The sequence below is a fragment of the Alosa pseudoharengus genome, unplaced genomic scaffold (genome assembly GCF_046254945.1).
Source record: "Alosa pseudoharengus isolate Yale_2024_CS ecotype anadromous, Long Island Sound unplaced genomic scaffold, YU_APseudo_1.1 YU_APseudo_1.1_scf_2, whole genome shotgun sequence".
In the NCBI taxonomy this organism is placed as follows: Eukaryota; Metazoa; Chordata; class Actinopteri; order Clupeiformes; family Clupeidae; genus Alosa; species Alosa pseudoharengus.
This window is the reverse complement of record NW_027468663.1, coordinates 28,114,889-28,141,704: the sequence shown is the minus strand read 5'-3', so window position 1 is coordinate 28,141,704 and position 26,816 is coordinate 28,114,889. Positions and strand designations below refer to the sequence as shown.

General features: G+C 39.1%; 1 protein-coding gene and 2 long non-coding RNA genes across 3 annotated transcripts; 1 reads left to right on the top strand and 2 right to left on the bottom strand.

The window, feature by feature from the left end:
• Window positions 1-1,248: 1,248 nt before the first annotated feature.
• Window positions 1,249-13,536, top strand: fbxo36b (F-box protein 36b). The gene is made up of 4 exons (XM_076293201.1): window positions 1,249-1,344; window positions 1,560-1,662; window positions 1,826-1,998; window positions 13,279-13,536. Exons 1-4 carry the CDS (start codon window positions 1,249-1,251, stop codon window positions 13,534-13,536), a joined length of 630 nt encoding a protein of 209 aa, XP_076149316.1.
• Window positions 7,457-9,702, bottom strand: LOC143134210 (uncharacterized). The gene is made up of 4 exons (XR_012988608.1): window positions 9,476-9,702; window positions 8,745-8,775; window positions 8,106-8,224; window positions 7,457-7,759 (listed from the first exon to the last, which is right to left on the bottom strand). It is a non-coding gene; the product is annotated as an uncharacterized LOC143134210 (long non-coding RNA).
• A 7,755-nt stretch (window positions 13,537-21,291) lies between the features above and the next one.
• On the bottom strand, window positions 21,292-24,225 carry LOC143135193 (uncharacterized). The gene is made up of 3 exons (XR_012988845.1): window positions 24,059-24,225; window positions 22,430-22,576; window positions 21,292-21,737 (listed from the first exon to the last, which is right to left on the bottom strand). It is a non-coding gene; the product is annotated as an uncharacterized LOC143135193 (long non-coding RNA).
• Between the last annotated feature and the right edge of the window lie 2,591 nt (window positions 24,226-26,816).

Genomic DNA, 26,816 nt, shown 5'->3' with positions numbered 1-26,816 from the left:
AGGGGTAAAAGTAACGTGCATCATTACTCATTGCCGGAGTCTCTTGCAGAGACAATTCAAATTATGCTCTCGCGAGAACTCTGGATTTCCAGGGTAGGTAATCCTGACAATACTCTGAAACTCTTACAGTAATTTTGCTTATCAGTTATTCTACCTCATACAAATCCAAAAAAGCCACAATAAACAGTAATGAGCAAAAAGAAACATTATAAACAGGAAAGTAGCATTTACCCATAATCCCTAACTGCTTTGTATCAACTGTGCCACTAGTTTATGGGACAATAACACCGATTTCTAAGTTATTTGAACAATGGTGAATCATAGTCAACTTGACAAAAGAATAGAAGTTAAGATAACACCAAGGGAAATGATTTTTTTACAGTGCTGCAGTGGGCGGTTGGGGATATAATATCTTGATCATTGAATTAAGATAGCAGGGAGCAGATCCAGTCAGTGTCCTATAGGCCAAAGTATGGGTGAAGGATGAGACAGGATGGCAGCCATTCTAGACCACTCTTCCAGAGGCATCCCATGGCTGTTATTAACCGATCCATTGTGGCTGCAAAAAAGGGTGTACTATGCGTTGCAGGTGCAAGAAGGCTGCCTTCAAGTGCACTGATCTTTGCTCTTGCTCAGGAGCCTGGACACAGCCAATAGAGACATGACATTAAAAAAGGAAAACATTGTTGAGACAAATACTTGTGTCTTTTTTTGAAAGGGGTCCTTATTAAATTGCTCTTTATCATATTATTTACTATCTACCATTCCACTATGCATCTATCTATCTAGGCATAGCAGTACTGTAGGTCTAAAGGTGAAAAAAGAAATCACATTTGTATGTGATTAGAATGTTGCCAGTTAAAGGTTCCATTTGAAAGTGTCATAATGAACTCAAGCAACCAGTTTGAATGGCAGTTAATGTAAGTTCTAGATCTTCACAGTAGAATTCTGGAATGATTTGTAAAAATATTTTACTCCTCAAAGATGTGTATATTATACAGCAAATATCTAGCCCCAGAGGTTAGATCTGAAGTGGCTCCACGTCTGAAATTAAACCTTAGGGGGTGAAGATTATATGGTGAAACTTTCATGCTTTAGTCATAAAATGCATAATTGTTTTGGTTATCAGCCTAGCCTAACTTGCGTTTTAGCCACAGACAGTAAAAGGTTTTAGCCGGCACAGCCTGGGCGTGACGACGGATTAGGTCACCCTGCCCCGTTGCTATAGTAACTGGTGCGTCTTTACAAATGGCGAGTCTTATGGGGGAAACTTTGTTCGAAATCAGCGGACAAGGGCCAGCTCCAATGAAGGATTACTTTCATCTTCAAATAGCAAAATCAGAAGTGAGTTTTTGTGATCGCCAACATCTATGTAGGCTAAAATTTCCATCTCATGAAGTGCCAACAGTGACATGACTCGCTGGTTTCGCCTGAAGCTAATGTTTCCCCATTATCTTAGCAAAAACATTCAACATCGCATAAAATTAACGTTATGTCGGATAGCTTTTATTTCCAGTTCATAACAAGTGTCACTTAACGTTGACCATCGTGCTTTACAGGTGATTTGGAGATGGTGGAAGATTTCTTTGAGAAGCGAAAGCACAAAACCTGGAGAATTCAGGGAGTCACACTCAGATTATCTGGAGAACAGCATGTTAAAGAGTAACGTTATAACCTATTATGTTTAGCTGAAATTGCAATTGTTAACGTAGGCATAGGCCTATTCTAGTTCATGAGGACTCGACGGGCCACACTTCACTTTGTGATGTCGAGCAAAGACCCATTTCATGGCTAGCCTACTTTACCATGATACATTTGTCTCCAGGCCAGGTTCGAGTGGTATTCGGTTCTCGCATCATGCAACATACTCTAGCGCTATGTGAGGGACACTTCGATTACCTGGAACGCCTTCCCAGACGACTCCTGCTTCGGATCATGACCTATCTCAATTTAGAAGACATTGCACAACTTGGACAAACTTCTCAAGCTTTCAGAAAGGTGACAACAAAATACCGGTAGCCTACACTTTAAGGGGAAGAGATAGGATAAGGTCAACATTTTTGGGTCTAAGGCACATCAGAGGTCAAACCACAATGCCAAAGGCACACCAATTGGCCAGGCTAGGTTACTGATTATGATGAATGTCACAAACAACTAGGCTATTACAGCCGGGCCTTCATTCTCATTTGCCCATATTTCTTCCATGAGTGTTCATGAGTAAGGTGAGTTATGACTTCAACATAATTTTATTCTGCTCAACAAAAAGGTGCATTGATGCATTTAAAAAAAAGTTCCCTGTACCTTATTTCAAGCCTGTAGAAATGTATTGGGCTCCTCAAAATTCTATGGCACACCGGTAACGACACACCGGTTGAGAACCACTGAGGTGAAGCAGGACCAGAGTAGGCTAGGCCTTGTTATTGCATTGCATGTAAATGCAATGGACTATTATCACTGTTCTTCTTATCTGTTTTTACAGTGCATGAAAATGCACTGTACTGTTCTTCCTAGGCTTCTTATTCTTCTTCTTCTAACGCATTTAATGCAGCTTCAACCGTTTAACGTAGAAACTTCATTCAAACTATGTTACATAGGTCTTACTTAGGACAAGAGTGCTATGTATTTTTCAGCTTTGTAACTTGTATACTTTTTAAACTATTAATTAAAAACTGTTCAAAATTTCCCCATAGACTTAACATGGGCTGATGACATCACAATAGAGCCGTTAAGCAATAGAGCATCACAGTCCCGCCCACAGGAGTTTCCGGAAGTAAGAATTCAATGCAATTTCTCCATTGACAATTCGGGTATAAGCCATAAAAACTTAACTGCACATGGTAGACTCAAAACCAGCTACGGCTGTACTAAGCGATTTTGTATGCTCATATAGACGCCAAAAGTTCACGGGGCACTAACCTCGTTTTGAGATAAATGTCTTTTATTCGCGATGTCTTGGATAAGTACTTCATTACCCACAATCCTGAACAATCCCACAGTGATGCCTCTGATTGGTGGAAAGGCCGTTCAGTCATAGTTTGAAACTTGAATCAGCGAAAATGATTGACAAGATGGCGGAGTCTTTTACTGCCTATGGCGAAAATCTTAATGTGAATAAAGACTTTCTAGACGAACATTGGTACTTGTATCAACAAGGATTGTGGTTTATATATCACACGAACTTAGTCAGGGCCAATACACCATCAAATAGAAAACTGTAAATGCTAATTTGAACACTTAACTTTTCAGGTAGCCGATAGGCTAGCTAATCATTAGCCTTTCAGACATTAGAATGTCATTATAATGCTGCTAACATTAGCCTACATGCTGCAACACAGGTATGAAATATATTATGTTTTAGTGACCTTGTTGTTTCTATGAACATGAATTGTTGTTTATATGAAACATCAACTTAGACGAGGCATAAAAAGCCCTGTATATCCCCATTAAGAACGTAAACCTTTGAACTAGCTAGCTAGCTGATAGCAAAGCTGGATGCTACCACCGGGTAGACACTGCAGTAAAATGGTTAGCAAACCGTCCATGCCCCCGGCCCGTGAATATTTCAGTTTCAAGGACGAAATCAAGAGTGTCCAAAGGGGTGAAAACCACTTTAAATCGGGTCACATTATTGACTGTTGTGTGTCGAGGGTCAGCTTGTGGGTTTTGTATGGGCCAGCATGAGGAACAAGACCTATCAAACCTACGAAGTTGTGTGGTGAGTTTTGCAGGGAGGTTGGTAATGCTAGTTAACATTAGCTAGGCTGTAGCCTTCATACTGTACGAGCCATATCAATCATTAACCTAGAAATACTTCTTCGTACATTTAATGAACATTTTGTGTAATAATTCAAGTTAATAAGATATGGTGGTCCAAGAGCAGACCATACACCGGTCCATGCATCAGGATGGCAGTCAGATACGAAGCACTGCACAATGTTGCTAACGTTAACCGCTTTCACACACACGATATAAAATACACGATGGTAAATATAACATTCAATACCAAAACACTATTATTTACACGATTACTCCTGAAATAACTGCTATTAACTATATAAAAATCATTGTTTGGAGGAGAGGGTTCGCTGCTGTCGCAGGTTGGAAATGAATGATTTCGCGCTGGTTCATGCTGCTTATATATTTTTCAGTGAGGCCCAGTGGTTTATGGGATGAGCTTCGCTCGGAAATGAAAATATGTACAGTCTTGAATGATATGTTGTATGCTTATGAGTTACGCCGTAGCTGATTAGCCTAAGACATGCTCTAAAACTCTTTAGATACGGATTTTTCCAAAACGTCAATGGGAGAAATGAATGGGAAATTTTCTTCCGGAAACTAAGCTCTCTCGGAGGAGGGGCGGGAATGTGATGCTCTATTTAGAATCCTATGGCAGGTGTTCGGGCCACCTGCATCAACTGCCAGTCTCAGGTTTTAAGCATACAAACTGGCCCTATTAAGACTACACATCCTGTTCAACTGCTTCCTCTGCCAAAAACTGTTTCAAAATAAAAGTCCTCACTACAATATTTCACTGTTAAACAATTTAAGCCTTTAAACTACTGAACTTTTTAACTGTTCAGCCTAAGGGTGTCACGATTTCGATTTTATTTCGAAATCGATCGAAATTACATCTCAATCTCGAACTTCGAACTTAAAAGTAGAATCGACGATGCAGCCACACCCCCAATGTCACGTCCAGCATGTATGACAAGACGCACAAACACACATGCACGTGATGAACTGCAGCGTCAACACTCCTCTAATTTTAAGCTGCAGCCAGTTAAAATATAGGCCTACACATCAACCTACCGAAATCAAAGCCCCTTTTGCTACTTTGAAATCACCGGTGTATTCGTTCATTCACGTCAATTAAAACTAACTTAGCCTACTCAACTTAGCAAGTGAAAAGATGGTCTAATTACAGTCCAAAGTTACTTTAAGGCTTAAGATGCACATTTATAAGTACATATTCCATGAACACTAACCTTGGGTCTCTTCGAAGTGTGCTGAAACAATGAAATTAACATTCTGTGTTGTTTCATTTTACCATGTTCACGTCTCTGTTTTAGCCTAATGTTAGTTCTGTTTACATTACAACCTCGCGGTTGGAACGGTTTCAAAGCGGTTTCAAAATAAAAGCCCCCCGAAAAAGAAAAGGCCAAAAAGAGTAAATAACATATAAGGAATGCATTAATAGTAATATTTTTAAAAGATCGAAAATCGAATCGAATCGTGACTTTAAAATCGAAAATTACATCGAATCGAGGATTTGGAGAATCGTGACACCCCTAGTTCAGCCATAGGGAGGGAAAGTAATCTCATCGCCATCTAGTGGTTGCGTTCCTAGAGTTTAGCGGAGGGGATGGGATTTTTTTTTAGAAAAAATATATCTCGGTGCACATTGGGATCTTAATTTAATGCCTTACATATGTTAGGCACTGGGGTCACCTCTATTGCTTCAAGTGGTCATACCTTATTTTTAGGATCAGTTGAATTGTTTTGAGTTTTTGTCGTAACATGGTGATAACAAACTACAGTTGCATGTGACGTCACAGGTTTGGGCGCTTCATCTCTAACTGATCAATACGGCAATTTGCTTAACTGGCTTACATATTTTTGTAATAACGGAAGGTGATGTAAACCGCGTGGTGATAACCTTTATGTCTGGATAACTGGTGTTGTGGTTCTACTCACATGAAGAGCTGGCAGTAAGTGTTAAGGGGCAATGCTAACCAGGCTAATAAATAAACCATGCTACCGTGAGTAACGTCGAAGGGTAAAGTCACGTGGCTTTTTTGTAGTTCGTTTATGAAACAAAAGGAGCAATTTCGATTTTTTAAAATAAGGCAAAATAGAGTCTGACATTTTCACAGTTAGAAGATTATTACTGTATAGACACTGAAAAATATTTTTGGTGGATAAGATCGCTGATTTGGCTTCACAGTATTTTTTTAAAATAGGTCTATGGGACTTAACATTGGAGCTGCTCTTTGATAGGAACGCAACCACTTGGGGCACTGGTTTTCACTTTCCCTCCCTATTGTAACTGTTACTTGTCATCAACTATGACTCCTACCCACTGTAGCTAGTTAACATAGTTAGCATGCTAGTTAGCATTTTTAGCAAAACTGCTAAAAATGATTAGCTAAGTAACATGGTTAGCATAGTTAGCATGTTAGCATGCTAGTTAGCATAACTGCTAAAATGATTAGCTAAGTTAGCTAAGTAACATCAGAGACGGTTGATAAAGCGAGACGATTCACAGAAGGGTTCTTCCTGTTCCCCTATGACGTAGGGTTCACTAGCGCCACGCCTTTTTAGGAGACTAGCGAGAGATTCTTTACACTGTGGCCCTATGGAAGAAATCATTTTTTCTCGGATTATGCCCCAGCCCTTAATTATACAGCTCGAGATTGGGCATTTTAATGCATTTTCTGTAATTCACATGTGTTCCTTACATTCTGACATCGACATGGCGTTTTTCAGATGAACAGTTAATGAGAAAAACGACTTTGTTTGCCACTTGTCTGTCTGTTTCTGTAACCCACTGGCACGCGATCTACTAAGTAGCCGAAGGTTCTCTGGAATAAGTTACCGTTGCTTACCACTTCGATGTTGATCACTCAATCGCGAAAATGGATTGCGTTCAAATAGGCTGTATAGCAGACGGCCATACACATAAACTAGGGCAGTGGTTTCTCAACCTTTTTTCAGTGATGTACCCCCCTGTGAAATATTTTTTCAGCCAAGTAGCCTTCCCCCTAACCAGCGCAAAGCATTTTTGGTTGAGAAAAAAAAGATTTAAAACAGAGCACTGTGCCATCAGTGTCTAATTTATTAAACTTTGGAACTAATAAACACATACAAAATTCAAACATTTGGATAGTAATCCATGACTACATTTATTGCAAATTATTTGTATATTTTAAAATCTCACGTACCCCCATTTGAGAACCACTGTACTATAGTATTGCATATTATTGTTTAACAAGTAGGTCATATCACATAATAATCTGGACAGCCAGGGGTGCGTTTCCCAAAACCATAGTTTGCATTGTAACCAACAAAGTAGCTAACTTAGTTAGCAACTATGGTTATGGGAAACGTGCCCCTGGTTAACAAGTTGCTAACTAGCACACCTAACCAGACGTCTGCTTTCTCAATTAGCCTTACCTCTGATGTTTGATAAAGTAGCGCCAATCGATGTATCCCACAGCGCCGCCACACGGCCATATCCTTAGGTCTACTACCCACGCAAATTACAATGGAAATACACCACTTATTTTTTCATTGACATAAGGCTAAAAATATGATGAACACTGGCATTTCTCTTTCAGATACCATATTATTGAACTAGTAGAAGAAAGAGGTAGCTTGTTAATATAAGGAGTGCCGACTTGTCCATCCGATCCAAACAAGTAAACCTGAGGAAAGGAGGGTATAAAGTGTGTGAGGCTAACTTTGAATGGTATGGTTTTATTTGAAATTCACATTTTCAACAAATCCCACAATTTAACACCTGCATACATAGCCACATTCTGCAGTCTACCCACAAGGAAAAGAATAGCACAACTGCCCTAAACCCCCTCCATCAACTGCCAGTAGATGTGTCCTGCATTGAGTGGTAGTTAAGCATTTACAAAACTAAATACTGTTATTGTCTTTGAATTAACTAACATCCTGAATGGAGTGTAGGAAAGCAGGATCTCTTCGTTTGGTTGGATGAAGGTTGAAGTCATATGGCCAGCATTTACAGCACCTAAAACAGAGACAACACCACGCAAAGTAAAAAAAAAAAAAAAACATCATGAATTACAATTATGTTCTTATGTTCTTGAAATTAAGTTACTACACCTGCACATTGCTTTGCTTAATATGATCCTTCATACTATAAATGCTGTGATAACACAATAGGACTGAAGACTATGATACAGCTGGAGAGGCTGCCAAGTTAGGCAAATACTACGACTGACTTCTTTGAGGCCATGAACAGGCTTTTTGATGTCTTAAATTCACGGTATAAATGTCCATTCAAATCCCCTACTCCAGTTTTAGCATCAGTCAAATTGTGATTACAGCACTTGATTACAAACACAAACACTTACTTCTCAGGCGCATCTCTGACCCCAATCCATGGCGTCGTCCTATAGGACCACAAAGCAGACATCAGATCCACCATCTTACGGAGAGCCTTCAGTGGATTGAGTCTTGGACCTTCAGGTTGCTAGAGAACAATACATATAGTGCAGCAATCATTCTCAGTGTGTTAACTAATGTTGAATAATAGATTCCATACAGAGGGAAGTTTAAATCTAGTTACAGAGTTTCATAGTGACAGGCTGTTGGTCGAAACATGTTGGCCAATGCAGCCAAAAAGGCTTTTCCTTTGGAGTGCCTTTTGTAGAATTAGTTTCAACTTTATTTTGGTAGTGTTTCATGAAGTCTTCAGGTCTGATTGTTAGTAGCCTATATGAAATTATATTTGATATGTTTAACTTTGAAAGTCTGTAACTTGTATAGGGCAATTCCACGCAAAACTGTCACATCCATAATGCCAACTAAATACCATGGCATTGTGTTGGTGTTATGGATGTTACAGTTTTGCGTGGAATTGCCCTAGCTGCTATACATTTGAATGGCCACAAGAGCGGACAGTTACAGAACACAGTACATAGCATTGACTTATCCTCTGAATAACACAGGTTCAAGTTCATTCCTCCCTGTCATCGCGGGTTCATCCTCACCATCCATAGCGTCCTTCTGCTCGTCCAACAACTGGGGAGAGAATTAGCAAACATGACGTTCATTTTAGTGCTGCTTGATAAGGGTCTGTGCAAGACCATCCGAGAAAAACTACTCACAACTGATGTAACGTTATTCAACACAATCGTTGAGCGCCACCCTGACTACACATTTGCCATCAGAGACAAACTTAATACAAAAATATGTAATGTGCAGGATCGGGGCAGAGATCAGTAGAGAAAATCGTCGCGTCATCAAGGACAGACAGAGAATATGGCGTAAAACTAAATGTTTCACTAGCTGCTACGCTAGGCTGATAATAAAATTCAGTGCACCAACAACTGTGTACATACGGTAGCTACTCATTTTTTACTAGCAACTAAACACATTTCAAAACTGCTAAATCAATGTCGCTTGCAGTAGATCTGATCCACAAGCTATAGTGATGCCGATTTAGGTAGAGCAAATATCAGGTTCGTAAATTATCTTTGTAGCCTAACTACCAAATTAATCTGGTAGCTAGTGCCTCAGCTAGCTCTGCTATCGGTATCAGATGGTTAGCTAGCTAACGTCAACTAACGTTACTCCTCAATGAGCTAACATTCATGACGGCGACACGAGATAATAATAATGTTATTACCTAAACTCCGCAGACATTTTACTACATAGATAACTCGTTACACTGACACAGACTAATCACAAATACCTTGCCACATTTCAAACTGCCACTTACCTGGAAATCAGACCGCATCTTGCCACGACGATGTACCAAATTCAGTCACCCAGGCCAGCTCCAGTTGGTCACAGCAAGAGAGAGGCGCGAAAATGAAAAATATTTGACGTTTTCATCAACGAGGTAGCGTCAGCGCATTCTGACCACGCCTTTTTAGGAGGCAGGAACTGTGTACAATTCCATTCCATTGTAGAAGCCTGTGCTGCTTTATCTTTGTATATTAAGGATCTTTGGTAACATGGTTAGCATAGTTAGCATGCTACTTTGTTAGCATGTTAGTTAGCATAGTTAGCATAACTGCTAAAAAGGATTAGCTAGGTTAGCTAAGTCACATGGTTAGCATACTTAACATGTTAGCATGTTAATTAACATAGTTAGCATACCTACTAAAAATGATTAGCTAGGTTAGTTAAGTCACATGGTTAACATAGTTAGCATTGCTAACATGCTAGTTAGCATAACTACTAAATATGAAAACATTAGCTAAGTTAACTAAGTTAAGTAACTTGGTTAACATTATTATCTTTGATAACATAGTTAGCATAACTGCTAGCAAACATTAGAGCCATTCCAACTGTCAGTTATCGTCAATTATCTACCTAAATAATTTAACCATTTAAATTATCCACCTATTTAACCGTTCAATCATTCCAACTATATTAAACCTTATTTACCAAGCAAATCATTTAACTATATAAACTATCCACCTATTTAACTGTTCAGTCATTCCAACTATATTAAACCTCATCTACCTAGCAACCAATAGTTTGTTTTTACTCTGTATGATATTTTACATCATATTTTTTGCATTTTCATGCACTGTATTTCCTTCAGGAAATGCTTTTCTAGTTATTATTATTCTTCTTCCGACCAAATTCGACGTTTAATGACTGTAAAACCACTGAACCGTCTGACGTCATTCAAACACTCCTACAAAGGTCTTGTAACGGACAATTGTACAATATAATTTTTACATTTGTAAACTTTATACTTTTTGAGATATTTACGATAAAAGAGCAATAAATTCCCATTGACTTAACATTGACCGCCTTGGCGGCAACTTTTAGCATTATGACGTGACCTACAGCTGAAAGAAATAAGCAATCAACAGCTGAACGCGAGCTACCGCTGGAGCTGTGAATCTGCTGAACGTCTTCGCCTGCTGTGCCGTGGTCACTTTGTAAAACTCTCCTTCAGAGGCACATTTCTGTAATTACAGACAAGGTAAGTGTTCCGGTTTTTGGTATTTGAGTAATTTATGTCGTCAAACATTATGTAACGTTAGCGTTATATGTATGAAATGATGGGTCACACATAACTAAACTAACGTTAGGTAGCGTTAACGTTAGTGAAATAGTTGACGTTAGCACCTTGCTACGTTGATATGTATTATGTAAGGAAACCCACTGTTAATCAACGTTAATATGTCGTCAACTTTACAGTGACCTATTAGCTGTAGGTTTCGATAGCTAACGACAATCAAACGTAACATTACATTTGTTCATTAGGGCTAGTAACCAGCTAAGCAGCATTTTAACTAGAACGTTAACGTAAACCAGAGAAGTAACGTTAGGCCTACAGATACTAGGCTCTGGTTCTATTCAACATCAGGTCACTTTCCACAGGTGTATAGAATCAAGCACCTAGAATAGATTATGAATGCAGATTGCGTGGTGCTTGATTATAGCCTAGGGCTAGGCTGTGTGAAGGGTCCTGATGAAACCCACCCAAGTTAGCTACTTGTTGATGGTCATAACATTATAGCTTCTACCGTTCACATTTTAGTTAAAGTTAACAAATATATGCTCCTGTTTTTATTTTAACAAATGTTTAACGTTGTACACCGCTTGTTTGTGTATCAAATAGGCCAGGCTACGTGTCATTCTACGCTCCTGATTCTTACGTAGAAGCTAGCCTAAGTAAACACTAACGTTATCACGGTATACTATAGTTCGTCTATTGGTGGGTTTCATCAGGTCCCTTTCCACAGGTGTATACAATCAAGCGCCTAAATTATGAATGCATTGGTGCTTTATTAATACTCCTGTGAAAAGGGACCTTATGAAAGCCATGAATAGGCTACTGTTAGGAAATAGACAATACGACTATGTCTTGTTAAAACACACAACAGAAGTTGAGCTAACTTATAATGTTTGTGTTGTCAACATAGGCTACAATGATTACATGGCCTACTCATTTCTGCATTGTTCTGGTCTATAAATTAAAGTGTAGCCTGGCACGTGAATCAAACTTTTCAGTTGTAGTACATTGTAATCTGTAGGAAAAAATGTGGCTGACAGACCTAGCAAGCTGCTAAGTTATAGCAGTTGGTTATCAAGATACTTAGTATCAGAATGATCTGTCCTTACTCATATTATTATCAACAGCAACAACAGACCCTTTGCCTGCAAAGTTTTCTAAGCTGTTTACGTTTTATATTTAAAAAAAAAATATGATTAGCTATCACCTATACTAAAACTGAAAACAATAAAACACAGAATTCTGCTTTGTTTGCAATTTAATATTATAGGCTAGTATTTAACTACCAGTAGCTTGATGGTGCAACAATTGTATTGTAGGCCTACTCTACCTTTTTTTAATTGTCCTAGAATTGTTGAGAGAATTGTTTAAAAAGCTTTAACTGTTTACCATGTTAGTCGTTAGGTTATAATGTGTCAGCCTAATGTAATGTAACAACTTCACTTAAATACCTTAGTTGTATTGAACAATTGTACAATTGCAGACATTCCTTGTTTTGTTATAGCTGTTAAACTTGTTTGCTTTTGCCTTTTAGGTTCCAGAACAGACCAGTGGTGATGACCGTGTATGACATTACGTGTGTGCCTGTCTGTGTGCACACCTGTCAACCATTCATCTCTGACAATGTCGCTAGCAACATACCTACTAACATACATTCTTACAAACATGTGACCATATCTCAACATATCTGTGCACATACCATTTAACCGTACTGAGACTTATCTGAGATCTACACTGAGACATTCTGAGAACTATATTGTTGTGTGAGGACTATACTCACTAACTATATGGAACATGTATACCTGTGAAATCATATTTGTCAACCATTCATACCTTTGAATCATACCTGTGCTGTAACATCTGTGAAACATAGCTGTGCTGTTAGACCTCTCTTTTTAGACCTGAGCTGTGCTGTGTGAAAAATAAGATTCTAACCTAAGTTCTGTATAAAACTGATAATCTGAAGGGCTGACTCTTTTATTCTTCAGTGTATATATCACCATCAAATTTGACCTAATACCATTAACTGAGGCCTCTAGCTGTTGCTGCCAGTTCAGAGTTACCACTGATAAATAGATCTGTCTTAGGATAATATGATTGGTATTATCAAGTTCTGTACACAACTGTGATTTTTACTTCAAGCTTACATTGGTAAGTGTTCATTAGTGTATTCTGAGTATCATTCTGCTGTATTAAAACAAAGAATGTTGATCAATATTGAATTGACCATTTATTTTTACTGACTGTCATATACTCTAAGCTAACATCTAACCAAGTAAGTGGTTTTCAAGAATACTGTAAGACTGTGTAATCTGAATAATACTGTAAGTAATATAATGTTATACACAGCAGCTTTTTTGCATTTACATGCAAAAATTTGGAATTGCATTTTCTAGTCTTTAGAATAGCTGCTATGAATTTGTCCTATTTAATGCCAATTTATCCTCTCTTTTCAAAGACATTTTGTCTGGTTATTTGTCCCATTCAGACTGATTTGGTTCTTTGTCCCACTCTGACTACTGTGCTTTTTTGTTTTTGTCTAGTTGTGTGGCTCAAATGAATTTTGGGAACACACTTTCAGGGCTCACTACAACACAGTTCCCGCTGGTGTGGAGATGTTGGCCAGTGAGCTAGGATGGAAAACTGTTTTCTTTACCAGTAAGCTTCAGCTGCAGAAGCAAATAAGTCGGCGAAGACAAATGACTGAGGAGGAAAATTGCCAGGATAGGACAGAGCACACTATTCCAAGTTTGAGCTACATAAGTGACAATGACCGAGGGGATTGTACTACCCTGGAGTGAGAATCCCTGTTCTTTGCATACATATCGTACAGAAAAGATTAACTGGAGCATATGTATAGTATAGATCACCATAACAAAAATAGTTAAGGTGATTTCTACATCATGTTTTGAAATTGCATACACTGGTTCTGTATCCTGAACATTGCATTCGTTTATGAACAGGTTGAAATCCTCACCTTTAAAGGGACACCAGGCAAGCCTGATGCTTTTTCTCTACAAAACCCCTCGCTCGGTCTGAAGCTCTTTTCCTTTTCTTTGCCACTTCCGTCAAGGGTTTTTCGCTGCTTCTTCGCCGGCTCTGCCATTATACACACGTTTGCAACAATCTCTAGCGTTTCGTCAGCCTGCCTCTAAGCTGTAAACTGATCCTGCTTCGGTCGGCGGGTAGGATACACCGAACTAAAGGGCGAATAAAGACTCTCTCGCCCGCCCCTACTGCCTGTAAGAAGAATATCCCACTTGCAAGTTCGGTGTATCTTACCCGCCGACCGAAGCAGGATCAGTTTACATCCTGCATACAGCACAGAGGTAGGCTAACAAAACACTAGCGATTGTTGCAAACGTGTGTATAATTGCAAAGAAGCAGCGAAAACCCTTGACGGAAGATGCAAAGAAAAGGAAAAGAGCTTCAGACCGAGGGAGGGGGAGTTTCGCAGAGAAAAAGCATCAAGCTTGCCTGGTTTCCCTATAATGCTCACCTCAGTTATGTTTTTCTCAAATGTATTTCTATGTACTTTTATGTAATTTCTTAGTTGAGACCAGAGAAGGTTGTTGTATCACTTTTTTTCTCCAGCACCTGTAAACTCTTATTTTATACTGTACCCACGTTTGTTTACTACAAAATTAACTCTACAAAAACATTGCAGTGCTTGAAATAGTTTGATTTTTATGAGGTAGGGGTGTAACAACAATGCATGAGATTAAAAACGAGGATTATGCACCATGTTTCTTTTCACAGTTCAGAAAAATACTGCAATAAGCATTGTGCATCGTATTTCATTGCAGAGTATGCACGCACACTACTAAACTTAATGTGACTTATTCACATAGGTCTAACCCTGCTGTTCTTATGTGATTTTGTTCGTATGTCTTGTCAATTATTTGTGTAACGTGCAAACTTTTGAAAAGGGAATGTTCTTTTTCCAATGAACACTGTCTTGTCATGTCTTGCTTTCGCTACCAAATTAGTGTTTAGCCTAGCTCGCGAATATTTCTGCAGTCCATATTGTGTTATGACTTTTTTCAAGGTGTAATGGGATGATAGCGTTGGTAAGGAGACGATTGCTGTGACAAAAAAAAATGTTGGTCTAGAAATCGCATAAAATCTCTGACTGCGCCTTTAACCTGTTGAGGAGTGAATTATTTCCCTGGTTCCTTCTAGAATTCTACACAAACGATCTATAGAGCATCACAGTCCCGCCCCTCCTCCGAGAGAGCTTAGTTTCCGGAAGTAAATTTCCCATTCATTTCTCCCATTGACGTTTTGGAAAAATCCGTATCTAAAGAGTTTTAGAGCATGTCTTAGGCTAATCAGCTACGGCGTAACTCATAAGCATACAACATATCATTTCGAGTGAAAAAACGAATAGAAAGTCCAAAAAAAGTAAAAGATACAAGACTGTACATATTTTCATTTCCAAGCGAAGGAACTACTCATCCCATAAACCACCGGGCCTCACTGAAAAATATATAAGCAGCACGAACCAGCGCGAAATATTCATTTCCAACCGGCGACAGCAGCGAACCATCTCCTCCAAACAATGATTTTTATATAGTTAATAGCAGTTATTTCAGGAGTAATCGTGTAAATAATAGTGTTTTGGTATTGAATGTTATATTTACCATCGTGTATTTTATATCGTGTGTGTGAAGGCGGTTAACGTTAGCAACATTGTGCAGTGCTTCGTATCTGACTGCCATCCTGATGCATGGACCGGTGCATGGTCTGCTCTTGGACCACCATATTAAGTTTATTAACTTGAATTATTACACAAAATGTTCATTAAATGTACGAAGAAGTATTTCTAGGTTAATGATTGATATACAGTATGAAGGCTACAGTAGCCTAGCTAATGTTAACTAGCATTACCAACCTCCCTGCAAAACTCACCACACAACTTCGTAGGTTTGATAGGTCTTGTTCCTCATGCTGGCCCATACAAAACCCACAAGCTGACCCTCGACACACAACAGTCAATAATGTGACCCGATTTAAAGTGGTTTTCACCCCTTTGGACACTCTTGATTTCGTCCTTGAAACTGAAATATTCACGGGCCGGAGGCATGGACGGTTTGCTAACCATTTTACTGCAGTGTCTACCCGGTGGTAGCATCCAGCTTTATCAGCTAGCTAGCTAGTTCAAAGGTTTAAGTTCTTAATGGGGATATACAGGGCTTTTTATGCCTCGTCTAAGTTGATGTTTCATATAAACAATTCATGTTCATAGAAACAACAAGGTCACTAAAACATAATATATTTCATACCTGTGTTGCAGCATGTAGGCTAATGTTAGCAGCATTATAATGACATTCTAATGTCTGAAAGGCTAATGATTAGCTAGCCTATCGGCTACCTGAAAAGTTAAGTGTTCAAACTAGCATTTACAGTGTTCTATTTGATGGTGTATACGGCATTTCAGAATGTTTGTAAACAATAGGCTCCAAGATCCTTCCGGGTGGCAGAACGCAAGCGGCTTCCACTGACCTTACATAGTTAAAACATTGTTGTTGATCAAAGTTGAAACAATAACGAAAACGTGTTGTGTTTGGGGTTGTGCCGCCAGATATACAGCAAAAAGTGTAGGTTTTTTATCGATGTCCTTCAGAAAGGAAAAAAAAATATCCAGCGGAACCTGTGGGTGAAGTTTAAAGCTAGTGGACGGCGTCAAAAGTAATGCTGCAGAGGAGATGGCAAGACTGGCTGGTGGCGGAGTAGCCACTTCTTACATCTGTATCCGATCCGAGCAACAAAAACCCGATCATAGACTTTTTATTTAGATAGCAGGGAAATACACCATAACAGATTGTAAGTCAAACAGCAACAGTCACTAAAATAACCACTGAATGGCAGGCTGAGGTTCATTTACACATTAGGCTATATAGGCTAGCCTAGGCTACTATGCATTTCATTTAACGTTATTGCTATCTCCTTAGGGCCGTACAAAGCACCTTAAGTTTTGTCCCTTTAGTATCAACCACGGAGATTGTTTGTTTGCTAATTTGTGCTTGCTTTTCTGAGGATGCAGATGTTGGTCAATACGGGACTGTCCAAAATAATAGCAAGCTGTGTGCACATATTGTTAATAAAATCAGATAGTGAATGACGCATTACAAATCTGAGTAGGCCTAACTTTGACAAGTTTGACGGATGACAGCAAACGCGGCAGCCAAACACGGCAATTAGCTATGTTAGCTATAGTTATTAATGCACCTACTGTAGGCCTATCAATAGCTAATGTTAGCAATGAATAACTCAACTGGTAGGCTACGTTCAACGGACATAGTTGTAACTAGCTTTCTAAAGTTATGCCGTAGTCTGCAACCCAAGCTTATGATCTTATCTTACCTTAATAATTTTCGGTGACATTTATCCATTCATCAGTAAAGCCATATATAGACATGAATTGAACAATACTAGCTTGTTAGATATTATCCTGACTGTCATCAGGGCACCAAAAAACTTTTTTTTTTACGTTTTGCCTGGCGAACCGAACCTCGTGTGGTTATTTAGGCTGCTATAAGGTCGTTTGTGCAACGGAATTTCTTATAAGATAAGAAAAGGAGAAAACCTTAAATACTTGAGGGAAAATGATAAGGAAACTGAAGTAGAATACTTAAATGTGTTTGTGCAGCCGATTAAATCAGATTTTAAGGGAACCTGAACAAGGTGTTTTGTGCAACCGGCCAGTCTCTCATGTTATAACTATGTCTGAATATCCACCACGTCTGTTTTTGAATTAACTTAGCCTACCTGTTGAAATGTATTAGGTTCAGGCTACGGCCGACGGCGGGTTCCCCAAGCAATTTACCTCACGTAGCATTTTCATCATTCGCCTTTGATTTCGACTGAAACTTCACTTCGTTCAAATTACGGGGTAGAGTGGACGCATCATGGCTAGAGACACGTATGACTCATTGCATATTAATGAGACTTCCCATAACCGTATTAATATCAATGAGGAGTCCCGTAGCACCCCGCAAGACGAAAATCATTCATTCAAGCCATTTACTCTGTTTTCTTGATCGTTCTGCCCTGGTCAAATGACATGGAAGGGGTTGTTTACTAGTTAGTGCCAATGGAGAATGCTTCAGCTTTTGCCACCCAGAAAAATGTATATTGGTATTGTGACGTCATGGTAAATTCTCGTATTGGCCCTGACTAAGTTCGTGTGATATACAAACCACAATCCTTGTTGATACAAGTACCAATGTTCGTCTAGAAAGTTTTTATTCACATTAAGATTTTCGCCATAGGCAGTAAAAGACTCCGCCATCTTGTCAATAATTTTCGCTGATTCAAGTTTCAAACTATGACTGAACGGCCTTTCCACCAATCAGAGGCATCACTGTGGGATTGTTCAGGATTGTGGGTAATGAAGTACTTATCCAAGACATCGCGAATAAAAGACATTTATCTCAAAACGAGGTTAGTGCCCCATGAACTTTTGGCGTCTATATGAGCATACACAATCGCTTAGTACAGCCGTAGCTGGTTTTGAGTCTACCATGTGCAGTTAAGTTTTTATGGCTTATACCCGAATTGTCAATGGAGAAATTGCATTGAATTCTTACTTCCGGAAACTCCTGTGGGCGGGACTGTGATGCTCTATACACAAATCCGGCGAAACACGGAAGTAAAGCAGCGCCGCCATTACTGCGTTGCCTTGCTGCTAAGGAAGTAGCAAAATAATGTGTTGGTCCCGTAGGCGGCTGTAGCAGACGTTAGCTGTAGATGCGAAATCTTCTTCTTTTTCTTAATTTTTATTTAGTACGTATGCTGTTCAGTGATGCCGGGAAAAGCGTGTTGTGTGGTCGGCTGTTTTAACAACAGTAGGAATATACAGACCTAGAATTAAACCGTTTGTGAAATTCACAAACCTTTGTTGCACATTGAGTGCCCATGTTTACAGGCTTACGGATTACACAGAGTTCCTTGTCGAGTGGAGGACCAAGATGTGCGTTAAAAGTGGATGAAATACATACGATTAATAAAATAATCCTGAATACCTGTAAGAACATGTATTTTACTGCTACAAGTGGTCGTGGCTAATAGTTATTTGCAACTTCTGAAGCTTGTGAACATATTAGCAACACAGCTACTAATGATAGCATTCGGTTTATTGTTGTCATTAATTAATACACGTCTTAATACATTATGTTGTCAATAAATTACCTTAATCGGTAAGTTTTGGCCACTGCCTGACATCATCTACCCAATGTTCCCTTTCACCTGACATTTTTTCATGAGCAGGATCTCCTATTTGATATTCTCTGACAGGATGCTTTCATTGAAAAGCCATTAGCAAGTGTCACACCGTCACACTCCGCAGGCACGCAGTAATGGCATAGACAGTAAAAGAAAGAGTAATGGCTGCAGGCAAGATGGCAGCGCCCATAAAGTTCGCGGCGGATTGGTGTATAGTTTCAGTGTTCTTTATTCACCTCTTGCAAGTGACGTCACGTTTTGTTCGCGCCACAGCAAAATAGCCTAGTGGACGGCAAGAACACGAATCAAATCAATGGGTTGTAATGGGACATATCGCACAGCTAGGAGATTATAGTGAGATTTAACCGTAGTAATGCCCTTCCACGACTGTTGGCTTATTGTTTGGAATACAACAACATCCCATGTTCTTGCATAGATATATTTTGGTTTGTTTTCTTTGTGTTTCGGGAGTATTTCAACCACAATTGCATGCTTATCTCCTCAGTGTATGAAGCACAGCAGCGGTTGCTATAGCAACCATAGACTCTGAACAGGACGGCAGATATCACTTAGGCATGTAAACAGATAATACCGTTCAAGGTTTTTTATGTTTCCTATTTCTTTCTATTCTTTAACTTAAGACATGTAAGAAGTAAGTTTATTCACTGGGCAACGTACAAACTGACGAGTTACATTAGCCCTAGCACTATGAGCTACGATAAACGTTAGCTAGAATAGCTAGCTTCTAAGTGTGGCAGCTAAGTTATTATTTCATGTTCTGATATGACATTCTTAACGTTTTGACTATGTTACAACTGATAAAAGCAAGACAAATAAAGTAACCAAATCGCTTTGCAATATTTTAGTACAGAAATACTTATGGGTGTTCATTTACCATAATGTTAATTACAGTAGCCATAACGTTATCTCCCCTTGCTGTTACCACCAGTTTTAATAACTTTACATTTGCGATCATGACCCATTTCATCTAACAACACCACTGGCATCTTCTTTGACTATCAGACCCCAAACAGCAATACATTGAACTACAAAGATGTTATAGTAATGGTGTTCAGTTCATGATAATCTTTATGACATAATGTAATTTGCCGTCGTCTCCTATCTTTTTGCCGTCCAGCATGGAGCCGTAGTCACGTGTCTGCAAGGGGTGAATACAGTCTATGGGGTAAATCTCTGAGGGTAATTGTCGCATCATAATATGGAACTCTCGGATTGCAAACATTCTAATCACATAGCCTATTTGTGACCGTATCAACCGGTTAAATAAACTTGTCCATGTGTGAACTACACACAATATAAAGTCAATGGAAAAAAAAGAGTTGAAGGAAAATTCCGGTATTTAGCACTTTGAGTCCCTTTTCTGGTTTGTTTTGGATGAACTAGAGTGGTGGACACCGACATTTTGACGATTAGTCCCGTCTCGACTTTTCTGACTGGTTTTGAATCACCTTTGACTACTCAGAGTGGCTGCCTACAGGCATGCTCAAACATGTCCTAAAACAACCCTTAACGTTCGTTTTCAAAACTGTGGGACTCAAAGTGCTAAATACCAGAATTTTCCTTTCATTACACCTAGGCTATAGCCTAGGCTAGCCAAAGGCTGCAATTTTCAACATTAGTCGCATTCCTTTTTAACATGTGGATATTCAAGATCCGTAATTGTTATCCTTAGTGAAAACAAATCACTGAAATGTGATTTCTAGGCCTACGTGAAATATGTCAACATCGTTTGCATCTTAATAATAGGCTCACATGATGCGCAGTTGGAACTTGATGTTTTGTCAGCAAACAGAAGTCTAGCCTACACTGTAAAAAAAAACTCTCTGCGTTTACTTAAAAAAACAAGTCAACACATTTCACTAGCTTTTTTGAGTAATTTCAACTTGACAGTGAAGAACTCAAATAATCAAGTTAAATCAACAAATGCTCCCAAATTGAAATATCTAGTAATGCCAACTTAGTATTGTGAGTAAGGTGGACTTACAGTAGGTTAGCAACTCAAAAATTCAAGTTGAATCAAGTGCTTTTAACTTGAAATATCTAGTAATGCCAACTTAGTATTGTAAGTAAGGTGGACTTACATTAGGTAGGCAACTCAAAAATTCAAGTTGAATCAAAAGTTCTTCCAACTTAAAAAAACAAGTCAACACATTTCACTAGCTTTTTTGAGTAAGTTCTACTTGACAGTAAAGAACTTAAATAAGCAAGTTGAATCAACAAATGCTCCCAACTTGAAAATATATATTAATGCTAACTAATACATTGACTCTAACCAAAAACAAGTGTAAATAACAACTCAAAAATCCAAATAGATCAAACAATGTTTTTATTTTTAGCCAGTGTGAACACACTACAGTACCCTCCAGAATTATTGGCACCTCTGCAAACGCTGACTAAAAAGAAGAATATTAAATAATCTTTTGGAAATTGATCTTAATGCCTTAAGTTAAAAAATGAGGGAATATCCAACATATAAGAACACCAATTTTCTTTGTGAATGAATAATGTATCATAAATAAATAAATGTTCTTCCTTAAAATACAGGGGTCATAAGTATTGGCACCCCATGTCATGCAGGAGTCCGCATAGGTAGGCCAGTGCAGATGGAAGATCCTTGATGTCCTGTAGAACAACAGTCTCTTCCAGGACGATGGCGATATTGGTGACAGTGTCCGGTGCTTTCATGGCGTGGTCGTCTTCAATGACGGTCAAGATTCCAATTTTCATGCCTCTAGTCGTCCTCAGCATCTGCATCCTTGGTGGAAAAGCACAGAACTACATCACTAAATTTGCAAAAAATAAATTAAAAGTTCTCCGCACGTGTGCCTTTTAGCGACCATCTGGTGCAACCAGGCCAGGACAGAAAATGTAAAGAGAAGGAGAGGAACGCCGGTGCAGCTCAGATGTCTTCTTAATTCTTTTGTTACTTAAGGCGAGACACTACAGGTGAATAGGGTAACATTTTTAACTAGCAGATATCACTATGAAACTTTCCCAGTTGTATTACTTATACTCATATTAATGTATTACTTACATTAATATGAGAAAAAAAAGTATTACAAGTTTTCTGTAATTTAGTGTTTACATATGCAAATTAGGCAGTATCTAATTAAATATGCGATAATTTGCATACATTTTAAAACACGTTGAGTTCATCATTAACTGGTGCACCTACTGCATTTCCGAGTTCCTAATTATGAAGTGTTTGTGCTTCCTACTTTTGTGTGTCGCAAAGTTTTGTACATTGCCAATGCTATGGTCGCAGCCTACAAATGGACAAGTTATAGCTTCACCACGACGTAAATGTCCTCCAAGATGTTTAAAAAAGTCCACTGCACTGCAATCACATTGGAATGTACACTATTGACAACTTGAATGTAGTTTCGACCTGAGGTGATTTGTCTTTTGCATGGTACCGTGCCAAATTAAATTTTAATGTAAGCTTACCTGAAGTCTTAAAGATGCACACGCACTGGGGGTGGAGGCAGAGCCAGCTTTTTCCCTAGTGACCGTGATGAAGCCTGTAATGGGTCAGGAGGGTCTCTCCGGGTGAGAAAAATGGACACTCCTTACATTGCATAGCAACAGAAGAGTCTGCAACAACAAACAAGAGTAGAAAATATATTTTTTTATATATAGGTTTGTAGTGCAGTGGACTTTTTTTAAACATCTTGGAGGTCATTTACGTAGTGATGAAGCTATAACTTGTCCATTTGTTGGCTCTGATCAAGCATTTTTTAAGGGAGCGCGATCGGCGAATGTGGGGTTGCCATTGTTTTATGTGCCTGCATTCTATTGACATATGTTGCATTAAAAATTACATTGCCATTTAATTTTTTTCAACCTATATGCAGCGCCTCTGCAGATCGAGTGGCAGCAGTTGGAAGACATTGCTAAAAACTTTGGGCGGGAGTAAGGTTTAATCAGGGGTTTAGCTTACTCCACAGTGAGATAGCTATCCTCGCTTGCATCCAATACAAAGGTCTTTCTATAAAGGTTAATATTTTAGGAACATACATGTTTTCAGCAAAACAGGGAAATAGCTAACCAGACAATTATACTATTGCATTGCCTTGATAATTGAGCTGTAGCAGCTAATTGAGCTGTATGCTAGTTGTGGAATTTAGCCACTAAGATTAGCTAGCAGGCTAGCTTAGCCTAATAGCTACTATTTCAACAACACCACACTATTTCCAAGAACGTTCCTTGCTGACATCCATTTTATACAAAGTTGTTCCTGAAAGTGAATGTTTTAGGAACATCCTTGTTCAGCATTAGCAGCTATCGGTTATGTCTTCCCAGAACATTGCAAGCTTCTAACATTCACAGTCATAACTAGACATCACCAGAGAATGTCTAATAAGGGGAGAACTGCCACTCTCGGAAAACTTCCGGTTTCTGAACTGGTTGCAGTTCCTTCTGTGGTTCCACATGAGGGCGCTCGTCCACGAGTGCAGAATGCATGGAGGTCTATGGAGCTGTACCCCTCAAAATCCACTTTTCTCGGGATATAATTTTTTTTCAAGTAATTTCAATATTGTATTCGAAAGGGGAGGCAAAGGAAATACACTTGGTTGAGTATTATATTTTTTAAAGTCACTTAATTGTTCTAAAAAGCCTTTCAAACGTGTCAATGACGTCACTCATTAGCACAATGCTAGCGTGTTATGGGCAACAACGACCCAAACTGTAAGAAATCAAAAGGACATAAGTACTCGTTCATTCAACTTTTGACCTATAACCCATGTTGAAGTTATACAAACTACAATCAAATCTGAGATTTGTCAACGACAATCAGGTGAAAGAGACAAATTTAGCCGTCTAGCTCCATTGACTCCCATTCATTCTGCACTCATGGCGATCGCCCCCAGTGGAAATCTGGTGGAACTGCAACCAAAATTCGGTACAATGGGACTTAATACGGAGTGGGCTCTCCGTAGACGGGCTCTGACATCACTAACGTTAGCTAGTGATAGCTGCTAACGGAATGTGGGCAGTCAGATCAGCTTAGCTAAAGCAACACGACACCGAGAAAGACTATCATAACAATTGGATAAAACTAAATGCCTTACTTACCTTTGACAATGCTGTTGTCATTTGCTCCACGCTGCATACAGGTAGGGAAGGTGTCTGGCTTTTGTCCTCCTGACAAATTCAAGCCGCAGCCCACAGGTCGCCTTGATACGTTAGGAAACAATGCGCTTGCGCCAACTTGACTAAAAAGTTCAGTGAACTTTGGGAAACTTCTCTCTACTTAATTATACAAGTTGAGTCAACTCAGTTTCTTAAGTTTGTTAGGTGAAATTCCCAAATTAGTTGTGAAAACTTGTTATAATGAGTTTTACTACACTATTTGATTATTTGAGGTCTGTTTAGTCAGAAAAGTTATTTGGCAGTACTAAAGGCAAGTTGTATTTTTTACAGTGTACGGCCAACCCCGAGCGCATTCTATGTTTAAACATAGGCTACTGTTCCAACCAGGCACGGCGCAAGGCCCACCCACTTTTCAACAGGCCCACCCAAAACTTTTCTTAAAAAAAAAAAAAACTTTTAATATATTTTAATTTTAATCTCATAATTATGTGCTAGTGTGCAAACTGGTGATGTTTCTGTGCAAGTTCAGCAGTGCCAGATACATAGGTTCTGATAGGTCGGATCTAGCTTGTCGGTATGCTAGGCTAGCTCCAAGTGGTCTGAAAGTGTGAAAATAATTAAATGTACGAAAATAATAAAAACAGTTATTGTATTTTATTTAAACGCCTTTCTCTGTTAATGGACAACAGCACACTGGCATTGCATGACACACAGCACAGGCATACATCACTGTCAAGAACATTATGGCTACACTACAGAAAAAATGCGACAAAATGTCGCAAACCACAGATTGATACTAACGCAAACAAAGTAACCGTCTGCTATCTGATGCTACACTAGTAAGGTAACAAAGTTGCTGTAGCCTTGCACCGAAATCGACGGTGAACACGAGAAATATAAAACTGTTGAACACCAACATTAATAAAACGTAATAATTATTGACGCTTCTGACATGGGTGTCAAAACAGGCTAAAGACCCATCGCACAGCATATTAGACAGAACACATTGACTCAAAACATATGCATAACATAGGCCTACACAACGCAATATTCATAGGCTAGCCTACATTAAATTGATCCACATATCACAAATATAGCCTACAACAAATGCTGACATCATAAACGCACAGTGTAGCCTTTAACCTTTAACCTACACTTTCAAAAAGAAGAGAAAGAACGCTCTGAGGAGGCTGAAACAGGCACGCAAAGACACAGATGAATAAGTTCATCTACCTCGCTGAAGAGAGCTCTTTGTGGATGGAGCTTACTTAATATCCATGCATGCCACCTTTCACCGTGGTATACCGAGACTCCCCGATAACACTATGCATCATTTTAAGCTGAAGATTGAGGCGGCCCGTGTTCAGCTCCTTGGGAAACTCACGGTAATATTCAGCTAGCCTACTTAACATGGCATGTTGTACCATGAAGCTAGCGTCATAGGATATCTCCCTCAGGTTTGTTTTGTTAATTTGTTTAGTTTTTGTTTAGATCTCCCAGGTCTAATGTAGGCCTAACATTTTTTAGTGCATAATAGAATAATAGACAGGGGGACGGAGAGCTTCTTTTTTTTCTGATCGTGAGTGGTATGACATATAAATACGCGTGCTTTCCTGCAGGGGGCACCCCTACTTCCCACGGCTATGGGCCTAGTAGCCAGCTGATTTTGCCAGGGCTTCAGCCCCGAATGTATTTTGTACAGTTGATCAAATATGAAACCATTATTCCGATCGCGCATTGAAACTTTGAGATGAGATGGACGTATTTAACATACAAGCATACAAGCGGACACGGGTGAACTCACTCTTCTTCATGCAGCAGATTTAACATGAACGTTACCTTCCATAACACATAATTTGGAACGTAGGCTACGTGCGCGCGCGAGGTTGGGCATGTCATTGTTTGCATTTAATATTTGGTATAGGCCTACGTTACAAGGAAATCATGAAGTCATCAATAACAAGGTGGTGGTGGAGTTATCCTGTTCTCGTCATTTAGACTAGCCTACAAGTTCAGGTTTGTTATCAGCCTCTAGCCTACAGTCTGGAGCTGGCCAAACAGTGGTGGCCTGCTTTGCCTAGTTGTAAAATCGAATGAGTGAGTCTTCAATGTTCCCTTCTCCCTAAACTAAGCATAACAAACCATATAATGCATATTGCTATTTAAAAGCCACTCTGCTAGGTGGCTATATAGTTCGTTTCTAGCAAACAGAAAATGTCAAGATAGCTAAATGTCATTACATCCTCCAATTGTCAAAATGTTATTGTCTATATTTAATAAATGTGGTGCAAATGAGGCTTGAGTCAGTGGATTTATTTATGAAAAGTGAGCAGCAAGTCAGGCAAAATGGGAATTATGAAAACCGTTTAGACTCTATTCATGGGTTTCATCAGGTCCCTTTCCACAGGTGTATAAAATCAAGCACCTAAATTATCAATGCAGACTGCATGGTGCTTGATTAATACACCTGTGGAAAGGAACCTGATGAAACCCATGAATGGGCTAAGCCCCGAATGTTTTCAACTGCCCTGCATATTGATTGAAACTGTCGGGCAGTGTGATTGATCTGTATTGTTTAAAACCTAAAACAAATGAAATATTCGACTTCATGTTATACAAGCAGAACTAAACTATGTTTGGGGGAAATATTAGATTCCCACTTTTACAGCCTATAGGCCTTAGGTCTATTCGAGAGATGCGCTAAAGCACAGCCAGCAGGTATGGTGCGTAATGGAGATTC

Coding starts and splice junctions, on each gene's coding strand:
- fbxo36b (XM_076293201.1), top strand. CDS start 1,249: ATGGCGAGTCTTATGGGGGAAACTTTGTTCGAAATCAGCGGACAAGGG. Junction 1,345..1,559: donor TTCAAATAGCAAAATCAGAA/GTGAGTTTTTGT, acceptor CGTGCTTTACAG/GTGATTTGGAGATGGTGGAA. Junction 1,663..1,825: donor GGAGAACAGCATGTTAAAGA/GTAACGTTATAA, acceptor ATTTGTCTCCAG/GCCAGGTTCGAGTGGTATTC.